The sequence below is a fragment of the Dendrobates tinctorius genome, unplaced genomic scaffold, assembly GCF_039654945.1.
Source record: "Dendrobates tinctorius isolate UK_male_01 unplaced genomic scaffold, ASM3965494v1 ptg000015l, whole genome shotgun sequence".
Taxonomy (NCBI): Eukaryota; Metazoa; Chordata; class Amphibia; order Anura; family Dendrobatidae; genus Dendrobates; species Dendrobates tinctorius.
Genome location: NW_027361683.1, coordinates 24,477,818 through 24,490,480, shown reverse-complemented (window position 1 = coordinate 24,490,480; position 12,663 = coordinate 24,477,818). Strand labels below are relative to the sequence as shown.

Sequence of the window (12,663 nt, the reverse complement as noted above, 5' to 3'; positions counted from 1 at the left end):
GTTAGATCTAGGGTCGTAATATACCGGGCTTTACCTAACCGATCTATTAACTCGTCGACCCGGGGCATATAGGGTAGGCATCAAATTTTGAGACCGCCTTCAGTTTCCTGAAGTCATTGCAGAACCAGATGGTGCCGTCCGGTTTAGGAATTAGCACAATCGGGCTGGACCAAGCACTGTGCGATTTCTCAATGACTCCTAACTCTAACATTGCCTTCACTTCTCGGGAAACGGCTTCACGGCGCGCTTCCGGGATTCGGTAGGGTTTTACATGAACTGTGACACCAGGTTCCGTTACGATGTCATGTTTCATTAGCGTAGTCTGCCCGGGTTTTTATGAGAAACTTTTGGTTGTGAAGTAGAAACTGCCTGACCTCAGTCTTTTGCCGCTCCGAGAGAGTCTCTGCAACCCGTACCTCGGTACGGTATGCGAGCAGACGTGACGGGCCAGCTCCGCTGACAAGGCAGACCGATCTTTCCAGGGTTTTATCAGATTTACATGATAAATCTGTTCAGGTTTACGTTTACCTGCCTGGTATACTTTGTAGTTTACTTCACCAACTCTTTCCTTAATCTCAAAGGGGCCCTGCCACTTTGCCAGGAACTTACTGTCCACCGTGGGGACCAGGATCAACACCCTATCTCCGGGTGCAAACGTACGGATCTTGGCGCCCCTATCATAGATTCTTTTTTGGGCTCCTTGAGCCTGCCTCGTGTTCTTTGATGATAGGCATTACAGCCGCAATACGGCCCTGCATTTGTGTGACGTGATCTATCACCGTTTTAAACAGAGTGACCTGACCCTCCCAGGTTTCTTTTGCAATGTCTAACAGTCCGCGAGGACGTCGGGCGTACAATAACTCGAAAGGCGAGAATCCCGTGGAAGACTGGGGTACTTCTCTGATGGCAAAAAGCAAATACGGAAGTAAATAGTCCCAGTTCTTCCCATCCTTGTCTATCACCTTTCTCAGCATCTGCTTCAGAGTTTTATTGAACCGTTCGACCAACCCGTCTGTTTGAGGGTGATACACGGATGTGCGTAACAGTTCGATTTGTAACAACCGGCAGAGCTCCTTCATTACCCTGGACATAAAGGGGGTCCCCTGGTCGGTGAGTATCTGTTTTGGTATACCGACCCGACTAAACACATCCACCAGTTCCTTGGCAATCGTCTTGGTGGCCGTGTTACGCAAAGGGATGGCCTCCGGGTAACGAGTGGCATAATCCAAGATGACCAGGATATGTTGGTGTCCACGTGCAGACCGTGGAAGGGGCCCAACTAAATCCATCCCAATCCTCTCAAACGGGACTTCAATAATAGGTAGGGGTACCAAAGGGCTACAGAACCGGGGCTTAGGCGCCGAGGCTTGGCAGTCAGGACAAGACTCACAATATACACAAATATCGTGATGCATGCCTGACCAAACAAAACAGTGTAATATCCTTTCGGTGGTTTTCTGGACACCCAGGTGACCTCCCATTACATGTCCGTGGGCCAGGTCCAGCACCTGCCGCCGGTAGGGTTTGGGCACGACTAATAGTTGCACCGTGTCTTCCCCCTTTTCTCTATCTGATATAGTAAATCATTCTCCAGAACCATGTAAGGATAGGCCAGCCTAGAGCCAGGTTCTACGGGTACCCCATTTATCACTTTTACATTTGTCCTAGCCTGAAAGAGGGTAGGATCCTTTATTTGCTCACTTTGGAAGTCATCTTTCTGAACTTCCAAATCCGGCAAACGGGGAGGTGGACGGCTGTCGGCCTCCTCCTCTTCCCTGGTCTCCTCCGTATCACCCGCCATGACTGAAAACGGGAACTGCAGGTCATTTCCAGCAGACTCTTCCCCCCGAGTCTTCCGGGGAGACCTCTTCCAGGGGTTCCCCGGGAGAAGAATCATGTACACTATTACCCTGGGGTATCAACTGATTCTCCCACAATTGCCAGAAGTGGGGAAAATCCCGGCCCAGGATAACGTCCCGGCGTTATTGCATGATAAGTCCCACTTTATGTTGCACAGACCCATAGGAAGTAGTAATGCATATGACCGTGGTGAGGTACGAACAGGTGTCTCCATGCACACACATTACAGAAAATTTGTCTGATGGTCCAGTCGGGGCTGACACCAGACTGGCCTTCACCAGAGTCACCACACTTCCCGAGTCTAACAATGCCACCACATTTTTTCCATCAACAGTTAAATCACACAAGTGTTTTTCCACATCCTTTTGACCAGCATTCACACTCACTACCCGTGCAACCATAGACATGCGGTTTTTAGAGTGTGTGACGTCGTACTGCATGGGTTCAGTAGTGAGCGGACAGTTCGCAACAATGTGTCCCATCTCTTGGCAGCGGAAACACCTAACGGGCCCCTTGCTTAGACCATAGTTCGTTACTCTCTGCCTCGCAGTGCGGGCAGTCCCATTTTCCTCCCCCACTGTCTTAGGGATCTTTCCTTCTCCCCTACGCCCTGGAACAGTCTTACCGGTTCCACGTGGAGATGATTAAGAACGAGGTGGGGTAGCGTCGTCTCGGAGTCCTTCCGCCACGGAGTAACGTTCAACCAGATCCACCAGTTGATCTGCCGTCGTAGGATTTCCATCGCTTACCCACTTCCTCAGGGCTGGCGGTAGAGCTCTCAGGTACTTGTACATGACGACTCTCTGGATTATCTCTGGCGCTGTCAACACCTCGGGTTGTAGCCACTTCTTCGTCACGTGGATCAGGTCGAACATCTGTGACCGCGGTGGTTTATCCGGCTGATAAGTCCATTGATGCACTCTCTGTGCACGGACATCGGTTGTCACTCCCAGCCGGGCCAAGATCTCGGCTTTCAGTTTGTCAAAGTCCTGCGCGGCTTCAGGCTCTAAGTCATAATAAGCCTTTTGGGCCTCACCTGAAAGAAACGGGGCAATCAGGCCGGCCCATCGTGCCTTCGGCCATTTTTCTCGCACCGCCGTCCGTTCAAACGTGGTCAGGTATGCTGGAGAAGCGAACGATCGGTAGCTGTCATGTCCACCAACTCCTTCAGCTGGGCCATCATCACCCGAATAGCTTCTTGCTGGATGGTGGTGGACTGTACCAGCGCTTTCACCACGTCCTCCATACTCATGTTTCCAACGTGATGCCCGCGTTCTCCACCACAATGTGATAAAACACTCTGGGATCGCTTTTTGCTGGGGTCAAAGGTCGCGTGCGTTCAGCATGAAACTCAGGTGCACAGCCGGGGTCCGGGTGTAACTGACCCTTGGTCAGGTTTATTAAAGGTGAAAGCAATGCATAAAGAAAAAAACATAAAACAAATCCTTGCCTGTCTGGCACTAACTAAACAAGGTACAGCCTAACTACCAACTGGCGAGCTTCTCCCGTCCAGCCAAACCACAGTTGCAGTGGGCACTGCTTTCACTCACATGTGTCTCTCACACAGACAGGCTCTCTGTGTTTCCAGGCTGAGACACTCACACAACCACCTGGCATCCTTTTATATCCGCCTCCCATTATTCATTAGTAACCAGGTGCGATACTGACCAGACTAGGCCACATAGGAAAGGTATCTGGGCGAGATATACCTGCCCTCATCCACTATTCCCACATGATTCTCACAGCTGATAAAGAAGCCCAGTAACTGACGCATCACTGGAATCATGTTTTATGTCCCTATAATATGCCACTCTCTGACGACGTGGCAAAAACCTGGTGACACATTCCCCTTTTACACATCCGTGATTTATTATTTATTTGACTTAAAAAGAAATTATTACTGAATAGTTTTATAGCAAATACTTCACTAAAATTCCAATGGTTTATGCTGTTTTCCCATCTAGCTAGACCGTAATGACAGTTTAGTTATTTAATCGTGCTGCTAGCTATGGATGTGTGTGTGACAATTGGTGCTTCACAGCCCTCTTTACTTTCTGCAGGTTGATCTTGAAGTGACCCTTCCAGGGGAGGGGAAAGACCAGACTTTTAAAGTGACAATTCAGTGGGTTTCAGTTGTGAGCCTGCAGCTTCTCTTGGAAGCATTGTCTGGACATCTGAGTGAGGTTCCTGAAGACTCTGTGCAAGCTCTTGATGTGATCACACGTCATTTGCCATCTATGAGGTATTTTGAGCATTGACTATGACTATTATGCCCTGGCTGACTGTTTTGTCCAATGTTGTTGGTTGTTGCTACTTTTTTTTTTTTTTTCCCTTTAAATAAATAAAGTTTATTATTGCAGGTATACCCCTGTTGGACGTTCATTCTTTTCACCCCCTGAAGGTTACTATCATCCACTGGGTGGGGGTCGTGAAGTTTGGTTTGGGTTTCACCAGTCTGTGCGTCCCGCAATGTGGAACATGATGCTCAATATTGACGGTGAGTAAGCTAAGTTCTTATACTTTATTTTTGATAATGGATGTTTGATGGTGTTGGCAGCATTTATCAAAATCAGCCAAGGAATAGCCCTATAATATAGCTATTATTTTGAAATCTAAATTAAAAGCCCGGCAATAAAGAAAATATAAACCGTACTCTCCCTGAGCAGTTAAGTCCAGTGCATCTTACAGAAGCTACCCATGTGTCACAAAAGCTTTTTAGGATTTATATACAGGGGCATGTACAAGTTTGGGCAACCCTGGTCAAAATGACTGTTTATTGTGGACAGTTAAGCAAGTTGAAGATTAAATCTCCAAAACCGCTAAAGTTAAATATGACACGTTTCCTTTGTATTTTAGGCAAACAAAAAAGCAATATTCTCATCTTTTAACCACTTTCCGACATTGGTCGTAATAGTACGCCAATGTTGGATTCCTTCAGTTTGGAACAGGCTCCGGCACTGAGCCCGCACTTTTCCGGGTACATGTCAGCTGATATACACAGCTGACGTACCGTAACAGCGGCTGTTAACTAGTTAATTGACACTATCAATCTTCGTGCTTAATGGTTTGCAAGATGGTCTTTTCCTGAGATTGTCCTTTTTTTTCCCACACATCACTTTGATTGTGGCCAAAGAGTTAATAATAATCTTTATTTTTATATAACGCTAACATATTCCGCAGCGCTTTACATACATTATCATCGCTGTCCCCGATGGGGCTCACAATCTAAATTCCTTATCAATATGTCTTTGGAATGTGGGAGGAAACCCACGCAAACACTGGGAGAACATACAAGCTCCTTGCAGATGTTGTCCTTGGTGGGATTTGAACCCAGGACCCCAGCGCTGCAAGGCTGCAGTTCATCGGTCCAGAGGACTTGTTTCCAAAATGCATCCGGTTTGTTTAGACTAGTTTCACACTAGCGTTTCACAGACCTGCAGCGGTCTGCACACGGCCGCCGCTAAGCTCCACCCCTGCCACGCCTCCTCCTGTTCCACCTATGGGCGCATGATGCTGCATGCGACCTGCGCACCCTATCTTTAGCATTGGGTACGCAGGCAGTGCGCATGTATGCGTTTTCCGGCGCATGCAACACATTGCGTTTGGTGCAGGTCGGCGCACCGTCAAAAGGACGTATGAGCTGGAAAACGCATGCCTGCGTACCCAATGCTAAAGATTGGGTGTGCAGGTCACATGCAGCGTCATGCGCCCATAGGCGGAACTAACAGGAGGAGGTGCGGCAGTGGCGGAGCTTAGCGGCGGCCGTGCGCAGACCGATGCAGGTCTGTGAAACGCTAATGTGAAACTAGCCTTAGATGTTCTTTTGCATACATCCGACTCTGAATTTTATGGTGAGGACACTGGAGAAGTTTTCTTCTGATGACTCCTTCATGAAGGCCATATTTATGCAGGTGTCTATGAACAGTAGAACAATGTACCACTACTCCAGAGTCTGCTAAATCCTTCTGAAGATCTTTTTCTGTCAAGCTAGGGTTCTGATTTGTCTCTAGCAGTCATACGAGCAGCTCTCACTGAAATTTTGCTTGGTCTTCAAGACCTTATCTTGAGCTCCACTGTTCCTGTTCGCTGCCATTTCTTAATTACATTTCAAACTGAGGAAAGGGCAACTTGAAAATGCTTTGATATCATCTTATAGCCTTATCCTGCTTTGCAGGCCTCCACCATTTTCATTATCAGAGTGGTAGGCAGCTGCTTAGAAGAACACGTGGCTGTAGTGTTTTAGCACAAGGTTATAAGTTGCTGGGTTTTTATGAAGCTGTATCAGCCCATTTTTTCTTTTTGTATTTTTTAAAATGTAAAACATATTCTATATTTTTTTTGCCTAAACTACAAAGGAAATGTCCTCTTTTAACTTTAGGCCTTTTAGAGATCATTTCATCTTCAACTTGCTAAAATGTTCCCAATAAGGCTGGTTTCACATTAGCTTTGAAACAACGCTGCGCACTGCGTCGGTAAGCCCCGCCCCATCCGGGATCACCGCCTACTATCGCATTTGCACGCATGCGATCGGCGCACCCTATCTTTAGCATAGGGTGCGCAGATCATGCGCTGCCAGTGTGAAAGTAGCGTGCTGCGCACTTTTGACGGTGCGCCGTGCGCGCCGAAATGCAACATGCTGCATTTCGGCGCGCAGCACGCTACTTTCACACTGGCAGCGCATGATCTGCGCACCCTATGCTAAAGATGGGGTGCGCTGATCGCATGCGTGCAAATGCGATAGTAGGCGGTGATCCCGGATGGGGCGGGCAGGGAGCCGGATCGGGGCGGGGCTTACCGACGCAGTGCGCAGCGTTGTTTCAACGCTAATGTGAAACCAGCCTAAGTCATTTTGACCATGGGTGCTCAAATTTTACATGCCCACTGTAAATCCCTTCCTCAGCCAATTTTCATTTTTGTGTTTATCACTTCCTCTCCCTTTTTAAATTGCTGTAACTTTTTTTTTTTTAAATTTTTGCACTGACCTAAACAAATGAGAGCTTATTTTGTGCAGGAAAACATGTAGTTTTTAACTAAAACATTCAGATTACCATATAGAAAAATGGCGAATTGCATTTCTGTCATTTTGTTTTGGGTTTTATTTCTACGATGTCCATTAAATGGTAAAAATGACTTTGAAACATGATTCTCCATGTCAGTATGATTACTAACTGGAGTATTCTTAATAATTTTGTTTGTCCTAAAGAATTATATATTTTTTTTTTTTTTTTGTCTCTTGATCCCATTAGAAGGTGTGAACCTGCGATCATCTGGTTGCTTGTACTTGTAAAAATGCCGTTCTTCTATGCGCCTAGCCACAGGCTGGGCAAAACACAAGTGATCTCATGATGGGCACTCAGCTGGCCCCTGGCTATCATAGAGACCAATAGGCTCCCTGAGAACACGTCATTCTGGCTTGATTGAGACGCTTAAATGACACTGTCAGTAACTGAACGCAGCATTTAAGAAGAACACTGTTTCTTGCCACTAAGTGCGGATGCCAGTTATAAAATATAGCTGGCATTTTGGCCTGTCTAGAGCAAGCTTTACTTCTGAGCCTACTCCAAAGTGCCCTACACTCCATGAAGTAATAGTACTTCATGGAGCCTTAAGGGGTTCATGGTATTAATCTCAACATGCATCAACAATATAAAGCATATTCGAATGATCTCGTCTGTTTTTGGCATTTGCACAAGTGGTCAAGAATTAGATGACAGCGGGGATCTCCATATAGAGTGTGAGGAAGCCTTGGTCACCCTCTCTATTGCACCCTGATCTGGCAGTTTTTCACTCTGGCCTCCCTTCAATATACTCCTTGCAGTATTCATCTGTCCTCATTATGACGAATGCTGTAATTTCCCTCAGCCACTCCAGCTTTCTTCCTTATCTATATGCTGGGTTCATCAGTGAAGTTGCATAAACCTGGAAGGGTCACTATTCTGGTTGTGCTTTCAGCCAGGTACGACACTTATGATGTTGGAAAGTGCTGATGGTTCTCATCTGAGCCTACTTTTTACAGGGGACTAATTGAATCCCCTTTCTCACATGGTAGGCTGTTATGTGGCATGGGGCATAACTTAGGGTACCGTTACACCTAGCGATGCACCAGCGATCCCGACCAGCGATATGACGCGGTCAGGATCGCTGGTGCATCGCTAGGTGGTCGCTAGTGAGCTGCCACACAGGCAGATCTCACCAGCGACATCGCTGGGGTCGGGGGTCACTACTTACCTGTCAGACGCGGCGATCCTGCGTCCTCCCGCCCGGCTCCACGCGTCGCTCGTCGGCGCCGCAGGAAGTGGCCGACGAGGAATGGTCCAGGAGCTTCTCGCGCGATCAGTGATAACCAGTGGGGGAGCCGGTCGGAGGTAAGTATCACATGCAGCGATATCGCTAGCAATATCGTAGCAACGTCACAAAATCGGTGACTTTACAGCGATATTGCTAGCGATATCGCTGTGTGTAACGGGGGCTTAACTAATTAGACCACCTGATCATAGGGGTTGTCCAATTACCTGGACAACCACTTTTTAAATGTAATAATCCCCCTCCTAAAACCTACATGCTCACCTCCTGCTTCGGCGCTGTTCCAGCGATGTTGGCGGCTGGGTTCACGTCACCTTAAAGTCAATAGAAAAGAGGGTGCCAGCACAACAATTTTTTTTGTAATAAGAGTATGCACGGAACGACAATCTGACCGATTGTGTTAGCAATGGAAAAACATAGAGGATATTCCAGCTCCTGCTAAAATATCACTTTGTCTCTTTAGAAAATATAAAATAAATTCCTCCAAAAAAATACATGGTGCACAAAGCGACACGTTTGGACAGCGTTCAAAACGCATCGCTTTGTGCATCTTGAAATATTTTCTAAGAAATGGTGATTTTATTTTTTCTAGCAGGAGCTGGAATATCCTCTACATTTTTCCTTCAAGTGACATTGGCTTCAAGACTTGTGTGTCATAACAATCTGTGAACAATGTTGGTCTGCTGCTTCCTCTTGCACAAGATTTGTCTGAGGGAAGGAAGAGTATCCACTACTCGGACTACTTAGTGAGCGAGACTCTCTGGTGATGAACCACATTTGATCAAGCTCCTAAAGTGCTGAAAGTTGGTAATACTCAGGTTTCCTCACGCACTTTGTAACCACTATACAGGACACTTCCATAGATTTCTCTGTAGAGAAGTGAGTGTGTTAATAACATGTTATCCACAAAACAGTCATCTTATAGATCTCCTCACAAGCAGTGAATTGCCACTGACTACATCTCACGGAATAAAGTAAATTAATCCTCTAAAGATGTCGATATCATCATTTCTTTAGAGGTTTATGTTGACAAAAAACATCTTTTCATTGCATTTATCTATTCAGGTCAGTGTTTTTTATGGAGAAAATTAAAGGGAATCTGTCACCCTGTTTTTCGCCTATCAGCTGCTGGCACCGACATCAGGGGCTTATCTACAGCATTCTGTAATGCTGTAGATAAGCCCCCGATGTAACCTGAAAGATAAGAAAAAAGAGTTAGGGTACCGTTACACTTAGCGATGCACCAGCGATCCCGACCACGATATGACCCGGTCAGGATCGCTGGTGCATCGCTAAGTGGTCGCTAGTGAGCTGCTATACAGGCAGATCTCACCATTGACATAGCAGCGGTCGGGGGTCGCTACTTACCTGTCAGACGAGGCGATCCCGACGTCCTCCCGCCCGCGTCCACGGCCCAGGACGTTCTCGCGCGGTCAGCGATAACCAGCGGGGAGCCAGTCTGAGGTAAATATCACATGTAGCGATATCGCTAGCAATATCGCTGCTACGTCACAAAACCAGTGACGTTACAGCGGTATTACTATCGATATCGCTATGTGTAACGGGCCCTTTAGATTATACTCACCCTGGAGTTCGGTCCGGGACGATGGGTGTCACCATCCTGTCCGGCGGCTCTCATCTTCTAACGGTGACGCCCTCTTCTTTGCTGCCTGTCGTGGCTCCTGCACAGGCGCACTGCTCTGCCCTGTTGAGGGCAGAGCAGAGTCCTGCAGTGCACAGGCGCTGGGAGAGGTCCGGCGCCTGCACACTGCAGTATTCTGCTATGCGCTCAACAGGTCAGAGTAGTGCGCCAGCGCAAGAGCCACGACGGGCAGCAAAGAAGCAACACCCATCGGACCAAGACCGGACCGCAACACCCCCCCCCCCCCCCCCCCCTTCCCCTGGTGAGTATAATCTAACTTCTTTCTCTTATCCTTCAGGTTACATCGGGGGCTTATCTACAGCATTACAGAATGCTTGTATATAAACATCTGATGTTGGTGCCAGCAGCTGATAGGCAAAAAATGGGGTGACAGATTCCCTTAAATGCTATGTTCACACTTTTTTTTTTTTTTTTTTTTTTTTTTTTTTTATTTTGTTGTTGAGTTTTTTTTTTTTTGTTTTTACTGCAAATTTTAAGCTGCATTTTCCATTACTAGAAAAGTCCAAGCTTTCAGAAAGCTCATGCACACACTTTTTTTTTTTTTTTTTCCTGACTGATTTGGAAAACTTGCATTTTTGAAAACTGCAGTATGTCACTTTGTCGGGGTAGCCATTTAGGGAGGGCTAAATTAACCCTTCACGGTTGAGCCAGTGATGTCCAAATTAATCCAGAGTGTTGCTAGCAACTCAAATGACCACACAGAGACGGGGGTCTCTGTACGGGAGGATCGAGACAGATCACTAAGCCCCTTTATTTTAGTCACTTCTTTTATAACATTTTGCTTAATTATTCAAAGTTCTCAACTACCAATAACTTCATTTCACTTTGTAAGCCAATAATATTGCAAGAAAACCGGAAACTACATATATGTCCGTATCCAAATAGAAAGTAGTATAATGGCATATTCTTCAGAGTTTTACACCCCCGCCTCCCTTATCTTGCACCTGATGGGAACAGTCTGGTTTCATGACAGCCCATGCCAATTACAAAAATTTATCTTACAGCAACAAAAATGGAGAAACGAAACCTTCAGAGAATGGAGAAAACGAAACTTCAGCTTTGACTTTAGTATTAACCCTTCACAACTTATTTCAGCGGTTTTGCAGCAGTTTTCCACCCATAGAAAACATTGAGTACGTAAAAAAAACCTCAGGTATCAGGTTTTGCTTCATTTTAAGTGAAAAGAGCATGTACAGCATCATGTGAAACCCATTTATTTTTGATTTTTCCCAAGTTTAAACCTTAATGTCTTGGCCTCCTCACCTGAGAATAGCAGTTAGGATTAGTACAATTTAATTAAATTGGTGATTTGTACAAAGTAAACATTGACCGACCAAGATGTAAAAGTAAACAGTGTCCTACAAACTCAATGCTCTACCAGTGTCTTAGGTAAACTATTCCAGACCACTTAACCTCCCCTCACTTTTAAATTTTTATGAACTCGTATGAACTTTTTGTTCATATTAGTCACTGTTTTCAGACAATTTTTTTCCCATTAAATAATTTGATCAAATTGCCTTTTTTCCAAAAAATGGTTTCAAATATGTTTTGCATTGGTGACCTGTGTTCATGCTTCTGAGATGGAACCAAGGCTGAACTTTGGGATCCTGAAAACCTGATTTTTGTAGGCAGCTTCTTTACTGCCAAGAGAGCAGGTTTTGCCTGCAGAAAAAAGCGCAGCAAAAGTGCAACATGGGAACATAGTCTTAGATTGTGAAACTCCCACAAATATTGAGTCAAGCTTGACCAAATGTCAGTGTAGTCCTAGCCTAACCCCTAGAACATGCAAGTTTTTAGCGAAGTCATTTTTTTAACTACTTACTATACTAAATTGGCACTCATTTCCCTTGTGTATTGTGCTTCATTTTCAGTACATTTCTGAAAGTTAGCAGGAAATAATGTGGTCCATTGGATAGGACATATCTTCCCGTTCTGAGGGTCTGACTGTTGGGATCCTCATCCATTAAATCTGGGGCTCTGAAGAGCTCAGAGTGAATGGAGTGGTGGTCTATATTGTACACTGCCTCTATATTCATGATCAAAGGGAGTGCTAAAGACCAGCAGAGCACCGCACTCAGCAGTTCTAATAAAAGTAAATGATGCGGCGTTCACATGATTGACCAATGCTCTAATTATACTTTTTTCAGGATCGGTGGTGAATTTAGTGGTTACATCCCCAACAATATGGAAGATATCCCCTATCCAGTGAAACTGAAGAAAACCTCCTTAACGAGAACCTGTTACTAGGCTAAAAGTACCCAGTTTGTGCACTTGTTTTATTCCTGCTGCTTTCCTGTGTATTCAGTTTGTGGTTTGTTTTTTTTTTGTTTGTTTTTTCCTTCATTCTCTGCCATATGGTTCCAAAGATGTGGGCACATTTTATTTAGTGCAAATGTTTAGTTTCTACAAAGAAGTGAAGCCAAGCCGCCCAAAGACATTCCCCCAGGAAATCCTGAGCCACTCCCTCTTGTAACGACCATTTATAGTGGCACTAAATTTATAAAAAAAAAAAAAAAAAAAAAAGCCTTGCTCGGGGGAAGAGCAGGAATAAAATAAGAGTAAAATTGGCCAATTTGACTTGGTCAGAGGTCCTCTTTTGTTCTAAGGGATTTTGTCAGATGTCATGCATAATTAATGTTGTCTAACCTGGATCTTGTATGTGTTTTTCTTTTGCAGTTTCTGCCACTGCTTTTTATCGTGCTCAGCCGGTCATTGAGTTCATGTGTGAAGTCCTTGATGTTCAGAACATCAATGAACAGACCAAGCCTCTGACAGACTCCCAGCGAGTGAAATTTACCAAGGAGATAAGAGGTCATTCCTGGGGTTATTGTCCAACT

General features: G+C 45.4%; 1 protein-coding gene across 2 annotated transcripts in view; it reads left to right on the top strand.

The window, feature by feature from the left end:
• Window positions 1–12,663, top strand: part of AGO4 (argonaute RISC component 4) — a 105,661-nt gene that overhangs the window by 30,591 nt on the left and 62,407 nt on the right. The window contains exons 4-6 of one of the 2 annotated variants that reach the window (XM_073562935.1): window positions 3,921–4,102; window positions 4,221–4,357; window positions 12,503–12,649. In XM_073562935.1, coding sequence (XP_073419036.1) covers window positions 3,921–4,102; window positions 4,221–4,357; window positions 12,503–12,649 — 466 coding nt within the window. The remainder of the gene's footprint in view (window positions 1–3,920; window positions 4,103–4,220; window positions 4,358–12,502; window positions 12,650–12,663) is intronic. The other variant, XM_073562941.1, reaches the window with a different exon arrangement.